Below are 25,252 nucleotides of genomic sequence, written 5' to 3'. Positions count from 1 at the left end.
TTATTTCAGATTTATGAAGGGAGTCTTTTAATAAACTTGTCAAAACATACTCCACCTTTATAATCTTGGCATTTGGCAAAAATTTACACTTTACGTCTATGTGTTGTATTTACTTTTATATGTTTTGCTTTTGAAAACATCCCTTATTTGATGTATCACATGTGATGAAATTTTATTACTCTTGTTAACACTTCCATAATCCGATTTGATTACCACATGGCATGGATTTTTTCAAAAGGCTCGGTCAAATTAATCTCTATACTATGCATGTTGGTATTCTTACACACGTTAAATGACAGTGCATTGTTTGGTTATAAAATAATTTACCTTATTTGCAAATTCATAAGTTTGTATTAGCTCAAAGAGAAATACAATTTTAGTCATCTTTATATTTTGTAATCACTATCAATTTGATCAACATATGTCGCAACTTTTTTCGAAAGGCTTAGTCAAAACTAGCCCTATATTAATTAGGTTGGTATATTTACAAACGTTAAATTTCACTAACAAATTGTGTGGTGCACATTTTATTTGCATTATTTGCACATACATAACTTTGTATTAGCTCAAAGACAATACAATTTTAGTCATTATTTTATTTTGTAACCACTATCAATTTATTCAGTATATGTCGCGGCTTTTTTCGAAAGTCTCAGTCAATACTAGCACTATATTAATCATGTTGGTATTTTTGCAAATGTGGCACTTTAATGCATTGTGTGGTGCACAATGAACTTGCATTTTTCATAAAGACATTACTTTGAATAAGCTAAAACAATGAAGAATTGTAGTCCTTTTTTAAACTACCTTCTGTCCCATGTATATGTGTCGCAACTTTTCTAAAAAGGCAACGTCATAACGAGCTCTATACTTAACATGGTATTTTCCCGTGTATATAAATTTGTGTGGTGCACAGTTTATTTGCCTTATAAAAGGTCATTACTTTTTTATAAGCTCAACAGAGTGAGGCAATTTCACTAGGTTTTTGTGCAAATGTCGGTGGTCTTTTTTATAAGGCTCTTTTATAAAAAGCTCTACCTTCAACTTCTAATGTTTAGTTACTTAACATATTATTTTCACCTTATCCTGATTTTCAAATGAAGCACTCTATAACGGTTCCAATAAATCATTTAGATCAGCGTATGTGCCTTTTTGTGGGGAAGATGTTTCTAGAAACTCTGTGAGAACTTGAATTTTAGGCTATATACAAATATTTTAGCCTGGCTACAACATGACCTGAAATTGTTTGAAAAGCAGCAAATACTCATGTGATATAATAGTGTTTAACATTAAAAGTTGTTTGATCTATAAAATAATTTGATTGCTTGTGTACTAAGGACAGACACATGAAGATACAAACAGACCTGTGAATAATTGTGTATGGTTCAATTAGCATATTTATCTTTTGTTTCAATAGTAGTCATTTTGACTTAATTTATATCGTTATATTGCCATACTTTCGGTTTAAAATCATCTTGCTTTATATTCTCAGTGCGATTAAAAAAAAGCAAAATAGGGTCTCTTGCTCTTAAGACGGAATGTTAGACACCGCAAAGGATACAAGGCATGACGCCAGCGAAACTTACCTAACTTGTACAAACCCATGTCATTTCCACATTTAGAACTGATAATGCTTGCACAACATGGTAGACTTGAAATAGTGCTGACATACATGGATGATCACAGCTATGCCAAGGATACTGATACTGATTCAAGACGTACCTTGACCATCCCAGCGCTACGATGATGATACTGGATAAATGTCTACTAGATATAGCAGTGGCGACAACAAACTTTACCAACCTTGCCGAAGACCGAAGGGAAAAGAAATACAAATCTGAATTAGTTTTAAATATTCAATTGATTCAATTTAACTGTTGCGTTCTTTTAAAAAAGAAAATATTCCAGCAGTTTCTGCTTACCTCAAAAGTGACCTTTAGATCTTTGATTGTGTTCATCAAAAATGTGTTCCCAGAACCCATGATAAATATAAATTTTCCAAACTTGTTTAAAAAAGTTGATTTGGTATTTATTTTTTATCAGCTTTTTTGTATTGCTGTGGATTTTAAATAAATCTATTAAATCTACTGCATCATCAGCAGAAACCTTAGTTTTTTGTTGTTAAAATCATACATAGAATATTGTTAGTCATATAATTAAGTTCTAGTTCGCATTGAAAATAGTTACTTGTGCACAACCTTGTTAAAAAATGTTATTTGTTTCACATGCTATTGATTTGTTTTTAATATTTTCTTTAAATTTATTAATACTACAATGAATTCTCATTACATTTGGTAACATGATTTTATTGTTAGTTGTATAAAATGCTTATGCCGTGCTTGTGCACGTACGTGATTTTTATCAGTGCAACATAATTTCAACTTTCTTATGCGCGATGACATGAAGTAAATACTAGGATCAGCTTTATTTATACCTTCTTGCGTACAAGATTTCAGAGCATAATTTAATACATATCCGGATGATCGATAAACATCTCCTAGTGAAGTCGTAAATCAAGTAAATAAAATTCCCAACCACATAGCAAAACATAAACAACGGAATTATATTTCGACAATAAAACCTGTAATTTTATATGAGAACATGTATTATTTGAATATAAAGTTGAGAAACGTATTTACAATTTATGAACATATTAGCATTAACGCATTACATAAAGCTACGTTATTCGTTTTAAAAGTACATAATTAAAATTACAGACGTCTAGATTTATATATTGCAAAACCCCGTAATGTATCCGTCACAAAGTATTAAAACAACCGATGTGTATATGATAAGGCCAGGCGATGAAAATTAAACAAATTATTGCTTTGCGTATAACGTTGTCAAATGTAATACAGAACCCCGCAAAAGTAAACATCTACAAATAGCATTAATTTATTATAATAGGGCCTGTTCACCGTTTAAAGCCAGCCTATCCCATACACACTATATGGTTAATTGTGTTTATTTTTTCGAATGCTATCGACAACATATGCAAGACGCTAATTTAAGTAGTTGATCTGTCAGTTACTGTCATCAGTATAGTTGTCATAAAAACTAAACAAAACGTAAGTTTAATCGGAGTGGTATGAATATTAATAAATATGGCGAAAATTACAGAAACCAAATCAAAAGGTGTAACAGCCTTTATAAACGTGGACACAAAAAGATGATGTTATCGAGTTTTGACTGCGTATGAAAACAAGTATTCAGTTATGTTTTTGAGCGCGGGTCCTTCGTCCGGCCTTCATCATATTGAAAATATATGATGATAATACGCGATGACAGATAATGATTGAGGAATTGCCACATATTGTGACTTGGGATATATTTCGCCAACTAAAGTAATTACATTAGTGATATCTTGTTTTGTGCTCTCGCTCGAACTGGTACGAATTATGGCATAGCTAAATTAGTTGAACATGTTTTTATCTAAAAAAAATGACATCCGTATGTATGGTCAATTTAAAACATAACAACATTTAAATGTTATTGTGCAATCAAGCGGATTGTTCGTGCATTTGTTGTTTATTATTAATGTTACAATGTCAGGGTCTTTATGTATGCACAAGCCGTAAAATAATCATAAACTAAAGAACGACGCTTCGTAGAAATATTTATTTGCAACTGGCAACCAAAATACAACAAAATCTATAATTGATTCATGAATTGAAATTTTAAAGACGAAATTGCATCGATAATAATGCCTATAAAACAAATAAAATTTACTAAAGCTGTTTTGAATTTGTATGATGAGCATGTTGTTTGCATAAGTGTTGGTTGGTTGTTGAAAGTGATGTACGTAGGTAAATCTTACAGCGTTTGTAAAATGTGTCATCATGCTATGAAAGGCCATTCGTTTTCGTGTGGTATATTCCGTATTTGTGCTGTAAAAAGTGTTTCATATACATCTTCACAGGTGAGTGAAATCATTGTGGTTGTCATGTAAATACACATGACTGCTTTGGTTATCAAATATTTCGCATAGGTTTGTATATGAAAGTTACATATTTTTAGAGTGAACCTGCACATTATGCTATTTATATGATATTACATAAACAATGTAACCAATGTTCGGAACGCTGCAATTCCTATCTCCATTGTTATATGCCCTTGTTTCCAGTATTTGACCATTTTTTTAAATGTAACTGTTCTCAATAACTGTTTATAGTATTTATACTCAGTTTACTTAATTGTCGTGTTCTACCCACTCTACTGACACAATGAAGCTGCTGTCATAAAATGCAACTTGCCAGACGACTATATCCCGGACGTACGCTACACGCAGGATAAAGGGCGGGTTGGCAATAATGGTTTATCCCTCCTTGATTTTTGTAAATAAACCGTTTTATGTATTATTAATGGCAGATTTGATACAGATGTGCCCGGTAAATATACAAATGTTGGTTTGTCTGAATCTAGCGTTGTTGACAATGTGTTAACTAACCTTTATTTACAATATTTCAGTATATTAGTTTAGTTTAAACCTATTTATTTTAGCTCGATTGCATTGAAAGCCTCATGCGTATGAAAATTCCCTCGAGTCAATTCCTGGGCCTATAACTAGTTCTTGCTCTCTTTGTGGAAGATCTAGATAACGCTCCCCCAGTGGGGATCAAACCTGTGACCTCACGACTGCTAGGCGGTCACCATATACATTACGCCCTGGCGAACATGGTATATAACAAAAGTATGTGTACATATTACAAATATTGTATCTGATCATTGTTAAGTACATTTTTCATTCTATTTTATTCAGCCAGATTATAGTAATGTATTTGTTAATCAGTATCCTTCAGAAAGATGTGTTTGGAATAGCGATAATAAGGGTAGTTAAATAGATGAGTTGTCATCTGATAATGCCATGCATCAAATTTATGGATGGATTAATACCGTTCGTATTTTCAGTTCTTCAAATAAGAAAGGTTCATATATTTCACAATCTGGCGATTTTGTTGACGAAGTTTTTAACACTTCATTTAAGAGTACAAAGATGACAAATGCAAATTACTTTACCAGTGGCTAAATTGTTTACCTGCATTGTCACAGGTTAGTATTGATAGATGTTTCCAGCCAAAAGGAATAAAAAATGCAAATTACGTTCGCTAATGTGGAAATAATAGATGATTTTCTTCTGAGGTAAAGCAGAACCGTTATATGCACGCGATACAATTGAAACCCGATAGCGGACATGTCGTCCAAGGACATTGATAAGTGGACCCAGTTGCTAGATTGTTAACCTGCATTGTCACAGGAAAGCATTGATAGATGTTTCCAGCCAAAAGGAGTAAATGACTATTCGGCAAAGGTGGAATTACATATGTGCGTTCATTGCCATGCCATCAGCCTAACAGATAAATATCAACAAGAAGAACTGAATATATAAATATTCTATTAAGCAAGCTCAACTTATATGATAATTTCTTCAAAAGTATTACTAACCCAGACAGCTTGTTCTTTTCTCTTGATGAAGACGTTGTGTACTTTAAGAAAGGTATGAACAGCATGAGTTTAGTTTTATGTGTCAATAGAGGAAATTAACGAGGCTTTCACGGAACTAAGCCCAAGCAAGAGTTCATGCCTAGATTAAGTATACACCATATTTACAAACGCTATTTAACAAATTATTTAAGTTTTAAGGGTATTTTCTTTAGGAAATGTAAGATGGTCTATGGATTCCTTTACAAAATACAAGCAGTATAAACGACATTTTTACATTTTTATTTTCGATGTATTTAAATGACTTAGAGTCAGATTTTAATAACATTAGCAGGTATTAATGTAAACGCTTTTTAAATATTCATATTTATTTATGCTTATGATATGATTATTTTTGGAAACACGGCGATAGAATTGCAAATAGGTACTATATTTACTTTAAAATTATTGTAAACGCTTGATATTTCATTGTTAACACAGAAAAAGAAAAATTCATGATTTTCAGAAAAGGTGGGTGAAACAGTTCTAAACAATTTTCAATATTTGTATATTGCTTATTTGTCCACCAACCCAAATATGAGGACTACCATGGACGTCTTCAAAGTCAAATTGAAGTAACGAAGTTGGAGGCATGATATCGCGAGTTCAACAACGCGGCATGATCCTTCAAATATTCTCTCTGCTGAACAACGAATTTTGGCCATATATATTTCTGGTCAGGGACCATAAGGTGCTTCACAGATGGCGAAGGGTCCCGCGGTTACCACACAACATAATATAACAGCGTTATCATGCTGAAGCACTTTCATTTGCCATGTCATCAGCCTAAGCAGTGCTTCCTTTTTTGCTTGCTTGAATACACGAATTTTAGTATACCCATCTTGTTTTTTAGACCTTCCTTCATTTTTATGTCCCCAAGTCTATACTTGGGGACATATTGTGTTTGCCCTGTCTGTTTGTTGGTTTGTTTGCGTCAAACTTTAAAATTGGTCATAATTTTTTGCAAGATTTAAGAATGCAACTTGATATTTGGCATTTAGCATTTGGCATTTATCTCATGGAGCAGCACATTTTGAGTGGTGAAAGGTCAATGTTAAGGTCATCCTTCAAGGTCAAAGGTCAAATATATGGGGGGACATAGTGTTTCACAAACACATCTTGTTATTGTTTTTAGAATACGACTTGTTTATTATGCCTTCACTTTCTGCAATTGCTACTCCTGGTTTAAGAACCGGGATGATAATGATTGGAACTGCAGACTCTATCGTTTAAGACCGGTTCACAAAGCAATAAATCACTAGCGTAGTATTGATCGAATTTGCCTACTCTTTGCGTTTCGGATAAGGAGAAAGCTTGCCTTTATGCTCCGTCATTTTAAAAACTTACCAAGGTTTTATGATCTGATCTCACTAATAAATAACTGCCGAGCAGATTTTGCCGGAAGTCCGGAATGATATAGACTATCACGACAAGCTCTCTTTAAATAACGCAGTAGTTCCATTTGGCCTAATTCAATTGACGGATCTACTTATCTATGTAGTCCTATGAAATATCGGTAAGGGCTACATCCCATTCTTTCTTTATACTAAACTATTTTGTTGTTTGCAGGCGGGTGTGCGCCATATCGGTTTTCTACGAGAAACACTTGTACTAATGCTCTTCATTTTATGTATGTTATTTCCTTTAAAAATGTCTTAAATACTTAATGCTAAATTACCTTACGTTTTGTTGCTTATGTTTGGAGTATGTATTAGTTTTGTTTTTGACAGGCACTGGCTATCTTCCCTCGAAAATTCCGAATGACTATCAATTTCTGAACCATATCTAAAAGACCGATTTCCAATGTCGAGTTGAGTCTATCGTTGTCGTATGAAATAGTCTTAAACACAATCTCGCTATATCTGTCCTTTGTTATGACAGTTGACAAAGTGTGTACGTATCACGGATGTGTTTAAGTTGAAACAGATCCCAATTCAAACACTAAAATGTTGTTTCGGGTAAGGCTGGTCTCTGCACGACGTTTGCATACCTTTTGATGTCGTTTAATGATTACTTTCGCTACTAATTCTATTTCCGACGATGATAATAACAGCTGTTCAAATATCGCTATTGCTACTGACACTTCTGCTTCTGTAAATGATTAGATTTTAAAAGTTGTATTGGCACGGTCGCTATTATCGCTGGTGATGATGAAGGAGGCAGTGTTTGGGTTGATACATCTTTCATAATTGATGGCGGAAGTACATAAATACGCTGCAGAGTTTGCTGTTGCTACTTTTTACGATGGCGGCGTAGCAACCGGGACTGCTGGTGTTTCTGCTGATCCTAATTATGATGTCGACACATTAACCAAAGTTACAGCTAATGATGATGATGATTGTTAAATGTCATGGTCGTCGTGTTTGTAGTTTGTAGAGTTTATAAATTGTTGATGTTGTTGATCATTCCAAGTCCAAAAGGATGTTCAGTGTAACGTTTTAATTAACTTAAAATATAGGATGGCATATCCAATCCACGAAAGTCACAAAACAAACAATAACAAGGTGTTATTTCACAACCTTTTAAGAACTGATGGTTGTCAAAAACAAACAAAGAATTCAAAGATGAATACATAAATAAATTAAATAATATTGAATGCGACATTTATGTTAAGATTCTCATTTAATACGGAATTTTTTTAAGTCAAATACGTTCCTATACAAGTTGTAATATAAAGATTGCTACGAAAATTACGAGCAAAATGTCATGGATTCTGGGCCTACAATGTCGGAGTCTACGTACAATCACGTGCTAGCTATTTATAAACCCATACCAAATTGTGTTGTGCAATATTTCAGTTTATTGTGGAATACAACAGACTCTTTTTGGACGCCTCAGTTTCTTGTTGCTTTCCACCAATATTTGTAGAATTACAGTTTTCTGTGGCGCATAAGACTTACACCACAACAGATTGTGGTACATATGTTCGCGTCAAGTATTATAACAATTACTCACGATACAAGTGATGTTGGGTCATTCGACCTTTCATTTGAAAATTTGATGATAGTGTGAAATAAATTATTTACTGGCAAATCTTGTGAATTGAAAAGATTGTTTCTTAAGTGTGTTAAAAAGTACTTCACTATTCTTTTGGTTCAGTCAGTGTCAATGACAACATTAAATAAAAATAAAAAGCTATAGAAAAGAATAAATTGGAAGGTAATTGGGTGACTGTGTTTAAAATCATGTATCTTCACTTTGACTCTCAACAATATCGTGACACGTAAACAATAGCGCATGTATATACGCAATTATAATACAAAACAATGAAACAAATATGTTAAGCAGTATTTGGAGTCTTGATAGTTCAGAGTGTGAACATTTGAATAAATGGCTATCCGAAACCACAAACGATTCATACAACTATTTGTTCGAAGTAAGAATGACCCAAAATATTATATTTGCAAAGTATTTTGTATCGTCTACGACAAAATGTGACTACGACAAATGGACTTGTTGTTGAACAGAAACAGGCACACATGTTCATTTATTTTTGAAACGTAATACAAATGTTATTACATAATTAATTAATAATAATTGATTAACAAAATAATAATTATAAAATAAAACAGATTTCATTCATGTTTCGCTATTGCATTAACCCACCTGTGATTGCACAAGGGAAGATATCTAGTTTAAGAAAATGTGATTGTGATATTGTGTCCAACAGCCACAAATACTTAAAAGATGTCAACATGTTTACGGCACGACCTCATTCGATGACATCCGAAGGTTTGGCTTATGGTACGATGATGTGTACACATGCAGACGCTTAGTGATTTGCTTCATTTATTTGACGTTATTGCGCCTTACGATATTCAAGTCTTCAATTTAAGGACAAGTTTAAACGACAGAGTAAAACAAGAAAAATGAAACTATTCTTTGAAATATATGTACGCACACCAGCTAACAAAATTAACAGCATGTTTAGAATATTTAATGGAAATAAAGCTTATATTTTTTGTTTATGTTGATTAATAAATGAAATTGAATACAAAAAAAAAGTTGTATAACCAGGTGTCGCCGACTGAACAGAAGTTAGTTTTACGCTCTATAATCCATTATTTGTATGTGGTATAAGATCAAAGTATATCTGGTATTCAAAACGGTCTTCCATCCAGTAATATTCTAAGTATTTTGATTTTATATTGGGCGACGTTTAAATGCTCATTTTACAAACTACACTTGTTCAGAACATGAGGAAATAACTCTGACAACGTTCCTTTACGTCTTTCATAGAATCCAAATGTATTACAACTACAAACACCCAACAATAATAGGTATTGAAATAAAACCATTCATTATGCTTAATTATTATGTATTCGTTTTACTTCCGGCATAAAACTAGAGAAAAACTGACTTATGTATTCATATGTTTATTGTGTAACTCGGAAAACAAAATGATCAACATTGGGGTGGTTTATTGCCCCTTCCAAGGGGATTGACTTTCCTTGTGACACTGGAACAATATTGGGAATATTGTCCCACCTTTTGCAAGGCTTTCCGCAGCTTCATCGTAGGATCGTACGTATGCAGTTGCGTCTTCTGGTTTGATCCACATTATTCCTGTGCATGGTTTATACGATGGTCCGGTTTCAGTGTTGAAACACATTGGCTTGCACATAAGCCCGCATCCGTGACTTGCGGTAACCATGGAAATAGATGGCCCGACCTCTGGAGCTCTTATGGCAATGATTGCATTGGCAGATGGAAGAGTATTACTGATGTCTACTACGGCAAAGTCGGTGTATTCTCCCAAATAATTGAGCCCTTGTGCAGACACTTTTATAGAAGTAGATATTGCGTCAGATGGCAGACATTTCATACTCGGAGTCTGGGCATTGGTGTCATATCCAACAACGTTGTACAACAGATGAACAGGAGCAAACAGCCAGTCAGAGGCCGATGATTTTGTAATGTAAGAGCTAGGGTTTTTCATATATAAATCTAACGTATTCGATACCGGTACAGGTACTAGTGACATCGGTTGTGCGACTGGGAAGGCTTTTCCTGAGTACACGTCTTGCATAGAGCTATTATCATTTTTTCCTAAAAATACACCACTGGCAATATTCCTACCCAAAACATCGGATGTACGACCATCGGATTCTGGTGCAAGAAACTGTTCTCCTACTTCAAGCCGTTTTTCTCCATTTTGCTGTTGTGAATCGTTTACACCAGCTATGTTAGACATCTTATTATACTGCTTTAAGGCCCTCTTCCGACGAACCGCGCTTGCTTGACCCATCTGCGTTCTTAGTTCAGCTGGAGGAGCGTCGAAAACTGTGCCAATATCGAGCAATGCGACTTGCGCTCTTGCTCGAGAAACTTGCGGGGATAAGGCATTTCCATCAGCTGCCATAGCCATTCTAGAAACAGTCACTGCCTCGTCAGGAGCGAGCGTACGTTCAATAGACACGCACACTTTGCGAGCCGGGTTGCATGTTAAATATGGGGAATTGCAAACTGGACATGTTGGAGAACGTTCGTATCTGTACCAGTTTTGCGTCCAGTAGTTGCGATAACCATCAATATTGCGATATCCTGGCAACCCGTCCATAGCTCTGGTTGAGAGATGTTGACCAGTGACCACTGGATAATCTGAACTTGGGTCTACTCGACAGTCAAAGAATTGGTGGTTGCGAAACAGTTCCCAAATGTAGTCTACACATGCGTGGTGTAGGAAAAATACGGGATCGTGGGCGGCTGTGTTCAGACCAGACAACTGCCCACCGACCCAAACATGAGGACCACCGTGGAAAAATTCAAGGTCGAACTGAGGTAACGCAGTAGGACGGGTGATATCGCGAGTCCGACAACGCGTCATTATACTTCGAATAATCTCTTTGGAAAACAGCTGACTTCCGCCGCCGATATTTCTTGTCAGCGGACCAATAGGAGTTACCCAGTTTGCGAATGGCCCCGTGGTAACCTGTCCGTCACCGTTTCCAAAGAACGCCGCTGAGAACAGGATTGTGTTTACCGGATTGTCCATATCAAAGTCAAGCGTGGAGTCCCAGTATGGAAGGGAAATTTGCCTGTTAATTCTTCGTATTGCTTCCTCGAATCTGTTACAAACAAAATGCAAAGTGTTTAGGCATTGAGATAATTACAGCGGCGTTATGAAATAATAATATTACAATATGGTAATTTCATAATACCTTATATGAAATACTTTTTCTCCTTACAAAGCTAGATAGACTCTATGCCACCCGAGAAAATTTGGACCCCGATGGGCGGACGTTTCCACAATACCGCGGTGAAGGTTGGCGAACGTGTCATACTCACCATTCTGAAAGATCAAGTAAACACACAGGTAAAATATGAAAAGGATATCGTACGCAGAAATTAATGAGTACACTAATTGCTTTCCTTGAAATCTTACTAAGTGTTCAAGGAACGATTTGAACCAGAAATACATCTCACAGAACAGCATACGGTTAAACCTATTGGTTTAATGGCTACCGTTCACTAAACATTGGATGATTTATTATAAAAAGGCACGTGACCAAATGTCTGTAAAATACAGGTCAAATATAACACACACAATATAGCATAAATGAAATTGATTAATTCTTATGATCACCGTCGTGAAACGGTTCACGCAAATGTGTAAATATTTTTGGAAGGCCTGCTAAACTTAATATTTCTGTAGTCACCGCTTAGTAACGTTGAATGCAACACAATTGTTTCGGTTTTAACCGGTTGGATATCGCGGCGAAAAGCCATTTAGCTCAAAATGAATTATTAACACCAACGCGTTTTAATTAACATTAACATCAAAGTATATGTAATGAAATACAAAACAACTATAACAGATAATATTAACATATATTTTTGTCAGTGCACTTGTATTACTCGATGGTTTAATAAACAACAGAACAATAGAATCTCAATGTTTTTGTAGCACATGACAGAAAAGTATCGTCAGCGAAAAGACGGATAAAACTAATAACATTTTTTACAGTATAATTAACATAAATCAGGAAAAACAACGACCCTAATACTGAGGGAGACCGGTATTTACTTGTAATTACACAGACTATGCTGAGCCAACAAATACTTTTTGAGTACGGTTTGACAAGTAACTTTCTTTTCAGTGTGGTATATTTTCGCTAATGCCACTTTGTTTTAGTTTCAATAAGGCCTTACTGCCAAACTCGATCAACGGCCTTGGATATTCTCGTTTACATGAATTGGGAACATAAAATTATGTAGCACTAAGCTCAGATCAAAATAATGCATCTCAGCAGGAAGCCGTTATGCAGTTTGAAGAAATCCGGAATACAAGGCTTTAAGATATATACAGCTTTAATATATACTATATTAATATACACGCAGCTTGTAATTTTAAATTATTCACAAATATACGTGAACAGTAATGATTCAAGTAAAACTTACTGATTAGACTTGAAGATTTGTGTAAAACACAAGCAATATCTTTGTAGATAAACTTAGCCCTGTATTGCATCCTTCCAAAGAATTTTTGAAGGCAGGTTTAAGCTCGATTGTCACACTAATCAAAAGCAAATGGGACAATGACCTTGTTATATTGAATAGTATGCTACATTCATAAATACCATACCGTTTTCATCGTCTGCAATACTGTATGAAATGCATTTCTTTCTCCGTCGGATATCCGTCTGTATTCCTGTCGGTGGAAATACATTTCCTGTACCATTGGACTGACTTGGACCATAGTACTGACGCTTGCTTCTTGCGTGCTTTACACCTTTTGGTTTCATCATCTTAACATGTAACATTTTTTAAATAATTTATTAATTCATTATAATTGTGTGTCAAAGTATATCAAATCGAATAGGGAAGTTGAATCGTGCAGAGAACCCTATACTAGTCCACCATGATACTTACACTCCACATTTGTTTTGAGTCAAACAAAACGCAAATGTTGTGATATTAACTGACCGTGATGAGATTTCAGTATATTAATACATTTATGGAAATGACAACTCATCAACACTATTGAATGTTAAACATGTTAAACATGTTATTGCAAGAGTACCAGTTGCGTTGCAAATACTACTACCGACTTTAAACAAATCATCTAATAAAATAAATAGTATTATGTAATTCGCAATGTAAATGGTGTATTATAACCTTGAACAAATTCCTTGCAATAGCAATAGGATTTCTCATTGTGATGCAAATAATTTCAACTTATATTATTAATTTTACAACTCTTTTGAACTCCTAAGTAGTGTCTTATTAGTTTATTGGTATAAAATCATCGCTCATATAATTTAACTCCTGACTTCAATAGTAAGATGAGTTTCAATCAAGCTCTATGTGAATGACATGATTGAATACACTTTAAAATCTTGAGGCTGTCATGATCATGTTAGCTTACGGATTCAAGAAGGCCGTTCACGAAGTCTATGTCCGTCTTTGTGATGTTGTAGTCCTCCCATCGCACCATGTCAGCTTTCCACACGAACTGCTGAATACAATACATGTGTACATCTTCTGGCGTCTCCAGTCTGGGCACTTCGGTGCCTGCGTAGTCGATTGCTATTTCTAAGCCAGTCGGTTGTTCGGCATTTTCCCGTGTTTTGATGTCTAGAACGGATACCGGAGTGTTTGGAACAGTGGTTTTTACTAACGTTGAAAGACTTTTGACACAGTCAGCGAGCTCTGGTAGAAGGAAATTGTCGATCTGGGCAGCATCAGCATATGTGAAAACCAAAACACACAAGACCGCCGAGATTTTCTGAAAATGTATCATTGAATATTGACTACTTTTAATTTAACGCCAAGTTTTCTCTGTACGTGTTTCGTGTTCTAACAAATGTTATGGTTTAAAAATGTGGCTGTGCAGAATGCAGCTATTCTCATAAAACGTGATGTCGTTTGAATCAAATTGCTAATAGTTATAATTCCTTTAATTTAAATACCTTTCTTTCTTATGTTGATAAAAATACTTAGGAACTATGTTGATAAACTATCAATTATTGTTGTTAAATTGAAATGTTTTCGTTTTATATACATTGCATAAATTATCAGAGTTACATCATTTTTTCTACATGTTTTTAACAGAACAGTTCTGTTCTAATGATTTTAACAACCCATATGAAAGATAATTATGCTTATTAAAAATTTAATCACACAATCACACATAAGATCAACAAAGTCTATATTGCCATTAATTTACTTTTCCAAAAAAAATGTACATGTTTCGATCTTAACAATTTCTTAATAATAGTTTATACAATAATGACTTCATTATGTAGATGGCTAGGTCAAGTTGTTTCACCTAAAAAATTCAAAAAGTATACGATACCAATGCAAACAATTTATTTTTACAAAGTAACAGCTCGATTAAATAAACGGTTGATTCGTTGTGATCATCAGTTCTGTTTGATTATCGGAGAAACAATTCACCATTTCTCACCTGAACTAAGAACTACTTTTTGGAAATTGCAATTTGATTTGACTTTGAATTCCTTGTTACATTGACCATAGAACATCATCAAAACGAAGTTAAGAAAAATTGAATAAAATTTTAATAGTCTCGTCTATGCCTACAATTAAATGATATATAATAGTCTATTGGAAAACGTTACATATAATTGTATTCAAAGCCAACTACTTCTTCAATCCACTCGCATAGGTTTTCTCAATCGCACTAAGCCGATATGGCAATCAGACGATTTTTCGAGGATACTGTTGAAACCCACAAGACATTGATGCTAATTATCTAGTTACAAAAAAAAACATTATTCTGAAGTTTATTATTATACTAATCATGTAGTTTTAATCCGAATTTGGTCTTATCCGAATCATGTTTTCTTAATCTTCTTGCTATAAATGTGCTTTCGCAGAGAACTTGTGCATTTGTTGTTGTCGTTGATTGTATTTCAATGTTTTGTTGAACGCGTATAACCAAAGCCATCTGTTTCCATATATTAATACTTTGTAATCTTTTATTTATATTTTGGCGCATTAGATATTCGTCATTACATGTTCCTATCATTATTCGCTGTGCTATCTGTTAGTAAAAAATACAAACTTACTTGCAACACATCCATATCAATAATGGAGATACTGCGCTTCGTTTTTATTTTGGACGACTAAAATTTAAAATCTTAGGTTGGGCGAAGGACTGGATAATATATGCGAAACACATCATTGTAAACGCTCCTTTTACACAACATCCAGTGGCATAGCCATGTTGGATATGTCGTGTTGTTTTTTTTGCAATTACGATACTCAACTCAATATAACAAAATGTAAATTGTTGCAAATGACATGAATGAATAAATGAGTATAATGTTTATGAATACTATACAATGTGTAATTTCGGAATTTCCGCTCCATAAAGAAATTATACAAAATAACTTAAGGCAATCTTAGGTATTTTCAATAAATATGAATCCTGAAAGTACAAACATAATATAAGAATAATTATTTGTGTTAACAATTCATAGAATGGAAACCCTTTGGCTATTACGATGTAGAACAATACATTTAAAACTACATAATGCATGAAATACAAACTACTTAATTTAGGGTCATCGCACTGGAACGGTCCTTACAAAAAAATTGGTTGTCAAAAGGTTGAAAGCTATTTCGAACTTCACACTTAGCCAGAAAAATATTTGTCATACACAAGAGAAAAATATAAAATAACTAGATATCAATTTTATAGCATGGCAGTTATAAATACAACGCAATGAATGTTCTAAATCGCAATTTCATGACACAATTGTTTGATATTGAGCTCAGCAATACAATTTCACACTTTTGATACACGATTGAATGAAGTAGACACAAGAACCAGCTACATCCCTGCTGAGATGGTTTTATTTGTAAAATATTTGAATAAAACGTAATGACAGATGATCTATTAACTGCTCAAAAATGGCCGACCACATAGAAAGACATAAACAACGTAATTAATTTTGGCTGTTATTTTATACGCCATAATGTATTATTCAGACATGCACAGATTTATCATTGAATAACCTTTTAACATTTACGCATTAAGGAAAGCTGCGATCTTGAAGTTGAAATTGAATGATTAAAATTACAGTTCAAGCTCGAACGAGTATCCTTTTTGCTCATAAGTTGACGCAAATGAAATAAAAAATAAAAAATCCAAAGTCATGTCATCTCGTCGTACAGGACTTGAATAAGACGTTAAGATTAATGTGGCAAACGCCGTTAAGTATCAGACACAACGGATTAAAGTAGAAAATGTGTAGAGAACTAAAGCAGTCGTTTAAAGATACAAAATGTTTTGCAAATAACGCATTAAAATATCAATACGAACAACAAAAGATACACTGAATCTGGGAAGAGCATTTATTCCTTTGTTTAGAACCCATCATTCTAGCCATCATATTTCATGGACATTTAACGGTTATTTTTTCTTGATTATTCTGATTCGCTCGAAAACATAAACACTGGGCTGATTCAAGTAGTGCATTTTTAAGTAATACTGTCCACAGTATATATGTCTTACCACTTAACAAAAAGTAAGTTTAACAATTGTGATATGACTTGATTACTGTTTCAGGCGGCGAAACGTTCATAATTGGATTAAATCTTTGAACAACGTAGATGCAAATACTTGTGGTCAAAGTATTTAATTTATTATCATAAACATTATTCAAAAGTGTTTATAAAAGTGGGTTCTTATCCGGTTTTTAACAATTAAAAAAATAGACAATAGGTGACAGATGAATGATGGTACGAATGATGAAAAAGCTTACTCGCTTTGACATTTTCTCACGAGGAAAAGTCTATTATATCCGGTTGTGTGGTTAATTTAAAAACCAAAACATAGAAATGTTTTAAGCAATCGTTCGGATTGTTGGTGCATTTGTGGTTTACTTACGACGTCTCTAGACTAAATTATATCCGGGTTTATTTTATCTGGACAGGCTACACCTATATCATGCAATACACGTAGGGCCATAGTGGTTACACATTAAAATCCAGAGGGCGACGATGCGATAGTGCGATTGTACGATGGCGACAATGCGATTGTACGATGGCGACAACGCGATAGTACTATGGCGACAATGCGATAGTACGATGGCGATAATGCGATAGTACGATGGCGACATTTCGACAATACGATGGCGACAGTGCGATTGTACGATGGCGACAATGCGATAGTGCGATAATACAATGACGACAGTGCGACAATTAGATGGCGACAGTGCAATTGTGCGATGGCGACGATGCGATAGTGTGATAATACGATGAGGACAGTGCGACAATACGATGGCGACAGTGCGATTGTACGATGGCGACAATACGATGACGACAGTACGACAACGCGATAGTACGATGGCAACGATGCGATAGTACGAAGGCGGCAATGCGATGATACAATGGCGACAGTACGATATGACTATCGCATTCTCGCCATCGTACTATCGCGACGTCGCATTGTCAGCATCGGACTATCGCATTATCGCCATCGTACTTTCGCGTTGTCGCATTTTCGCCGTCGTACTATAGCATTGTCGCCATCGTATTATCGAATTGTCGCCATCGTACTATCGCATTAACTCATTGTCACCCTCTGGATTTTAATGTGTTTCCACGATGGCCCTAACGGTAATCCATATGTCAGCAGTCAACAAAAGTTAAACAAATACATATTATTGCGATTGGCAAAAAAATCATTAAACGAAGATTGCGAAATGCAGTTACGCCTTTAAAAGAAATAAAGCGAAAGGTTTTAATGATGATTTCGAAATTGGTGTTGTGATGATTGTGGTAATAGTGGTGTTGGTATAAGCGATGATTGATTGTTGCGATGTTTTTATCTCGTTACTCTAATACTGGTTGTGGTTTGTGTAAAGGCGGTTGCATTAAGTTTGTTAATGCTGTAAAAAGGACATTCGTTGTCGCGTAGTATCTTTGGTAGCAATTTCGTTTATGGGTATCGTTTACAATTTCAAAAGCGATGTACGTTTATTATGGATTTTATGTACATATACATAAATGTTATTGTTGTTGTCGTCAAATATTTTGTCTTTGTCATGTCTCTGTCTTTTGCTACGCAAGGCTGATTTTAAAAAGTTTTAACATATAGTTGTATATTCATTTCAATTCATATTAAATTTGTTCAGAGTAAACATGCAAAATATGCCATTTTATATACTGGCATTAAATACTAATCAATCTCAACAATGCCTGTTACTCTTCGATATTATTTCAATAATCGTCTCCCTGGTCTCGAGTATTTTTTTATTAATATTTCTCAATTAAATTCAATAAATGTGAGCTCAATGTTCTTAATTGTGATGTTCAACCATTTCTACTGACTCGAGGGTGTGCTGTTGTTTTGTGCAATTTTATTTGTTTGTTTTTTTCAAACATATTCTTAATGCTTCAATGGTTAATTAATTATAATAAGTATTTACCTAAAGCATGGTAACAGGAGGTGATCTTACATTTATATGCTCCATCGTGAAAAATATATTCCTCACCCACCCACCCCCACCCATCCACCCCCGTGCCCATGTGTATTTCCAACCCTTTTAAAATATTGGTCACACTTTGTCATTTATGTATTTTCTTGTTAATACAATAATACCTTACGTGTATTTATTGATTGTATGACGAAAGGATTCGTGGTCGAAATAGATGCTTTGCGTTCTTCATTGCTACAGTATAATTACCTCCCTTAGTTTTAAATTTGCCAGATATACAATATGAAATTGTAACTTTTTCTTCATAAAGTAAGTTAATTGCATGGCTAAAATAATGTATTAAGCATTTAAAGAATATATGATATTTAAGGAATGTTTCAAGTAAAAGCCTGCGTATGTATTCGGCTTGTTTCTGTGTAAGTGAAGGAGAAATGCTGATCGATAATCTCCGTAGAGTACGGAGGGAATTCGGAAACGTCGGTAGTTTCCAGATCGTGCATTTCCGTTTGCTAGGTGGCGCTCTGTTTGCCAGTATATAAAGACGTGCAGACCGGCAATTTGGTGATTTTTCAGGTCGATACCAAATGTAGTCGTGAGACGCGGGAACGATCTGTAAATAACCTACAACAACACACACACACATAATTTGGTGAGTTCTCCTGTGTATGCGAGCGCATCAACATCAGAAAAAAAGGGACGTTACTCTAAAAGAACAGTGCATTGAAGCATGTGGGTGTTTACGTTGACTTCGAACGGTGCTGCCCGGGCTGCAGAGTTCCTGTTTATTGTAGAGGGTTTTCAGAGTGTTGGAGACGTACAAGGCACTTCACCTAAGGGCCGACGAAGAGCCAGTGGCTTCGCGGAAGCAAGGAGCCTCACGGAAGCGGTAGCCAGTAGCTTCACGAAAGCCGGGGGGTTCGTTAAAGGCATCGGTCTCCTCTTTGGTCGCATTGTAAATATTCGTAGCGACTCGATTATTTTAAGTTCCTAATCAAAAGGCAGGCAGCCTGAGGAAAATTATAAATTATAGTGTACCCAAAGAAATAATTAGCCTTCCGAGGGTTTCGGAAGGCACATCGTGTGTTTGAGGTCGCGCACACAGCGCTCGGTGGCGGCCTCAGGAAGTCGACGGCTCGCGTTACAATTGAAACTTGTATTATTTCGCAAGGAATCGTTCATTATTACTTCATATGAACATATAAACATCAAACATTATATTTGATACAGAAGATAGATTAAGGAACTATGTTTAAGGGATGTTTGAGTGGAACAACCTCGGTAGAAACCGTAAAGTTCAGTTACTTACACATATGTACTTTAGGGTGACTAAATTCATTCTTATCAAAATGAACCGGAGACAGTAACACTTAAAGCGAGATTTTACGATTTTTTTCAAACATTTATTGATTTGTATAAAATGTGTAAACAATTATTAAACATATATTTCAATATAAAATAAAAGTTAAGAAGAACATGTGTCGAAAAATGCGAAATAAGCAAGATATTTAATTCTGAAATCGAAAATGGCTGTACAGTCAAATTCGCCAGCATGTAAATCATGCATGTAAGATGTGAATCTAAATTAAGTTTTACGGTTCTTTTTAAATTCCTGCAACGATACATGTATCTATTCAAACGACACACGAACACTAACTAAAAAACGAATGCTTCGGTTATTGTAGGAAAACACGATCGAAATATCTTCGTCACAATCGGCTCGGGCGCTAATTTGTCTTTGCTGTATTTTATGAAATTCGTCTTCAATGTATACATTTGTCTTGCCTATTTTGTGTTATTGTAACATATTTTATCAATATATTACAATTTAACACATTTCGTATAATCTCGCTTTAACATGTTTTGTCTTGTTGTTCTTCTCCTTTAAAAAATGTTCTTTTGGTCAAATTGTGATTAAACTGTTTTAGTTTAGACTGAAAACATTCATTTTAAATAAATATAAGTTAAAAAAGGATTAGATTTACTAAGAACCATAAACATGTTAAGCGTCCACAACCAGACAACTGTGCTCTGTCTATAATTATATTCAGGCATTTTGATGCAGTTTGTTTAATAAGTTTTCGCCGTTTTCAACTGAGTTAAAGTCATATCATGGCTGTCAGTAAACTTACTCAAACTTGATTGTTCTAGCTGGTTTAACCAGTATTTAGAGCACATTCTACGCTACTTGAATCAGAGGTAAATGTAGAATTGCCGTGTATAGGATTTCATTACCAATCACCAAACATGATGTGTTGCCAACTGAGTAGCCAGATGTTGTAATACTAAGTACATCAGTGGACATGTTTAAGTAGTTGAAATACGGAAACGCAGTTAGTATAAATAGGTTAATTCTACGTATTCTTACATGGGTTTTACCCTAATTATGCCGTCCATTTGACTTCCGAAGTTTTCACGTAAGTGAATGCTTCATTTTGCTTACATTACCATATGTAATGTAACTTAAGAGCCTGACTAAAATCTAACAACTGAAATGTTCAATCTTGACGCTGAAGTAGATAGGAATGAAGAATTTCAGCGCCATTTTCTTAGGAGCCTTAGGAGCGGTGAGGTTGAGGCGATGTCGCCTTCGATAGTGTTGAGGCCATTTTCCATTTTGTTAGGAGCGGGTCAAGTTGAGGTCAAGTCAATAGTCCAGGTGTAAGGCGGTTTTCACCTGGTGCCTGTTATGCATGTATTCGCTTAGGAGTATGTTAATAAATCCGTATTTATTGTTGTCGGTGTAATGAGCGTGAATTCACCTGCGAGTTATGCGTGACGTATTAGAAGCGATTCCATGTCGGAGCGCTATCGATTTGGCGCTTTTTTTACGTACCCGATATAATTTTAAATGTATTTGAAAGCGAGCGGTATGGAACCACAGACGCGCAAAAGTTTAACATTATTTGGCGCTTTTTATGCAAACCCGTTATAATTCTGAATGTATTTGAAAAGCGAGAACTTATTTGGTATAGTTTTCTACAATGTTTGTCAATAGTGGACAGTTATAGAAAAAAACAAGATAAATTCAGATTATGTTTTATTTGTTGAGCCTTAGATAAATAGGCATATGGTATGTGTTAAGAATGCATGAAGCGAGCTGCAAGCACATAGTATTTAATATAATCACATAAAAGGTAGTATTGAGGAAAAAGACAATACACGCAAATATTCAGCACTTTAAATATACCAAAAGAACTGTAAGCACATTACGTATTTGTGCTTTTTTGTGTGCAACCCCGATATATTTCTGTATGTGTTTGAAGAGCGATCATTCCCAGTGCAATTTACACTCAATTGTAATATTAAGTAGCCGAGTTACGATACTCTCTTATGTTAAATGACAATTGGAAATGTTCGAGTAAACTGTACCGAAGCTTTGCTGTAGAAGTTAAATACAATCCAAAACTTTAGGGACCCGTTGTTTTCAAAAGTTTGCTTAGCAAGAAAAATCCGGTATACACATTAAATTATTTAGAATAATTAAAAATATGATAATAATTGTTACTCATGTGTTAAGTCATGTACATCTGAATAGGAAATTTATGATATTAGTCTCAAAAGAGGATGGTAATGTCCTTGATAAAATTTCTCACAGTCTGTAGACAATTTTAAATTTTGTGAACAAGAAAGTACCCTTTCTGGAATAAATAGAGATTCCAAAATACTAATTTTATTGTTATTTTCGAATGAGAAGGTCATGGTGGTAAATGACCATCGCAGATACAGAACCATTTAGATAAACATTACATGTAGTCTAATTATTGGAGGCTAAATGTGACTTTGAACACAAAGATGATGTTTTACGTAAATACGGTAAAATCCGATCAATAGTATGGTTACAACATCAAAATGGTCCATAAGTTAAATTATATTTACACTTCCATTAATGACCATGTTATTTCACTTTAAACCAATAACATCTGCTCAGGAAAGCCCTGTGGCTATATTTAGTTTACTTTACGAATGTCAACAGTATGATTTGAAGCCGAAATTAGTTTGTTCAGTTGTTTTATTCTTTTGTTAAGTCTGGTTTATGTTATGCCTCTAAAATATTGGAGTTTTAATAAATTACAAAATATCAAACGCATTTGTGCATTTTTTGGCAAAATATTGTTTCCTATTAAAGTAAAAATATACAAACGTAATACTGCAATATATGTAGAGTTAGGCAGATAACCTATGTATGTAAATATATGTACGAATATTTTAAATAGTGGTATAACATATAAATAAAAAATACCATAGTACAAGCTGTTAGCATTTAAACAAAAGATGATTTTTGATAAAGGATGCAAAAATTGGGCTGAAAATGTTCAATACTTACAAACAAATAAGGATTTTCAAACTTTGAATATAACTAATTTTCTAGGATTTGTATGTGAGTTTAAATGCACAATCATTGTTATGTTCAAGCAGGATTTTTTTCTTATATGAATATTCATTCTTTTTAATATAATGTAAAGGAATAATTAACACTTCTAAGTTCTGTATTACCTTTTTTTAAATGAACTAGACATAAAGAATGATTTCTATGAAAGGTTGTAATGAAGCAATAAAGATAAACACAATTGATAATTAGCGGGTTAGTCCTTAAACGTGTAACAATGGCCCCAGTTTTAATTGTTTACCGGCCCCATTACAACTTTAAAGTCGATTGCTATGTTTGTATTAAATTTTATGAATAATGTTTTGAATTTATTCAATATGTGATGATTGTTCTGCTATAAAGCAATAAGCAATATACATACTAGATTAAAACAGAATTGATGCAGTATATAAACACGCAAGAGGAAAATAATTTTTGTTTAATGGTTGAAACCTATTTTTATTCAAATATTTACGTTCATATTCATAGTTATTGTTATTTTTGAATACTGAAATACGTAAATACTCGGATCAGGGTGATATCTTTTTACTAGGCGACCTAAATAGCCGCACGGGTACTCTGTCGGACTATATTATTGACCTAAATCTTGATCGATATGTTGGCTTGCCTGAGTCGGCAATGTCTGGGGTCAATTTACCAGTGCGTGAAAATCATGACAATGGGTTTAACAATTACGGTACAAAATTGCTGTCTTTATGCAAGGAAAATAATCTCTGTATTTAAATGGTCGTAAAGAAGATGGTAAATGTACATATAATGCTATGTATAGAAAAAGACCAGTGTCTAGTTTAGTCGACTATGTTATTTCAAACTTAGAATGTTATGAGAATATCTCAAATATGTGTGTATTAGATTTAACTGAATTTTCAGATCAATGTCCGTTAACTTTTTCTCTAGATGGTTGTATACATGTTCAACCAAGTGACAATCTGGTATTTGATAAAATTGAATGGAACTCGTCTGAAAATGAATTGTTTGTTAATTTAGTGCGAGAAAAGTGTAATACCTTTAATGAAATAGTAACAAATTTGTCAGAAGGTGTATATAATATTGATGAATGTATGAAGTGTTTTTCGGATACTGTTTACGATATTTCTTTCTCATGCCACGGGAAAACGTATAGTCATCCCCCGAAGAAAAAGAAGCGAAAATCATTATGGTTTAGTGATGAATGTAGAAATGCTAAGAAAATGTTATATGATGCGAAGAGACGTCTTGCCGCTATTAAATCAGAAGAAAACAAATTAAATATGTTAAAATGCAGAAAAGAATTTATCAAAGTAAAGAGCTTGGCCAAATATACTTTTTATAATAAAGAAAAAGTTAAAATGTCTTATATGAGCAAAGCGTCTCCTCGTAAATTTTGGAAATATATTAAGAAATTTAGAAATAGTAAAAGTTATGACGCTTATGTTAGTCTAGATGACTTTAAAAAATATTTCCAAAATATATCCAATGATAGTCAACGTGCGGTTACAATTGATGATTTAGACTTAGATAGGGAAAATATAAATGTTGAATATCTTGATAAAGAAATGTCTGATGAAGAAGTTAAGAAAACAATATCTTCTTTGAATAGATACAAGAGTTGTGACTATGAAAACAATGTGTCTGACATTTTTATCGATGCTTATAATATTATATCTCCTTTTTTATGTACAATATTTAATTACATATATGATAACTGTAGATATCCTGAGGCATGGTCTAAAGGAGTAATTATTCCAATATATAAGAAAGGTGATACAACTGTACCTGCTAACTATAGAGGTATTACTTTAGTAAATGTTATGGGTAAAATATTAATATTAAGAAATCGCATTAATAGCTGGTGTGAACAAGAACATGTTTAACAATAGTCAATATGGTTTTAGAGATAAAAGCTCTACACCTGATGCCATTTTCTTATTGCACTCGATCATACAGAATGTTTAAGCTAAAAAGTCAAAATTAGGGTGTATTTTTACTGACTACCAGA

At 34.2% G+C, this 25,252-nt stretch overlaps 2 protein-coding genes across 5 annotated transcripts in view; one reads left to right on the top strand and one right to left on the bottom strand.

The window, feature by feature from the left end:
- The window catches only part of LOC127854904 (uncharacterized), a 200,061-nt gene that overhangs the window by 131,620 nt on the left and 43,189 nt on the right, over positions 1 to 25,252 (top strand). The gene's annotated exons all lie outside the window — the stretch shown is intronic.
- On the bottom strand, positions 9,076 to 13,129 carry LOC127854902 (uncharacterized). Of its 2 annotated transcripts, XM_052390006.1 has the most exons (3): positions 13,064 to 13,129; positions 11,667 to 11,770; positions 9,076 to 11,546 (listed from the first exon to the last, which is right to left on the bottom strand). In XM_052390006.1, exons 1-3 carry the CDS (start codon positions 13,070 to 13,072, stop codon positions 9,899 to 9,901), a joined length of 1,761 nt encoding a protein of 586 aa, XP_052245966.1. In that variant the 5' UTR covers positions 13,073 to 13,129; the 3' UTR covers positions 9,076 to 9,898. The 2 variants fall into 2 exon arrangements, with proteins under 2 accessions (XP_052245966.1, XP_052245967.1); XM_052390007.1 differs by lacking the exon at positions 13,064 to 13,129 and having other exon boundaries at positions 11,640 to 11,771.

The sequence above is a fragment of the Dreissena polymorpha genome, chromosome 13, assembly GCF_020536995.1.
Source record: "Dreissena polymorpha isolate Duluth1 chromosome 13, UMN_Dpol_1.0, whole genome shotgun sequence".
Taxonomy (NCBI): Eukaryota; Metazoa; Mollusca; class Bivalvia; order Myida; family Dreissenidae; genus Dreissena; species Dreissena polymorpha.
This window is presented reverse-complemented; position numbering and strand designations above follow the sequence as displayed.

Coding starts and splice junctions, on each gene's coding strand:
- LOC127854902 (XM_052390006.1), bottom strand. Junction 11,547..11,666: donor CATAGAGTCTATCTAGCTTT/GTAAGGAGAAAA, acceptor TGTTTGTAACAG/ATTCGAGGAAGCAATACGAA.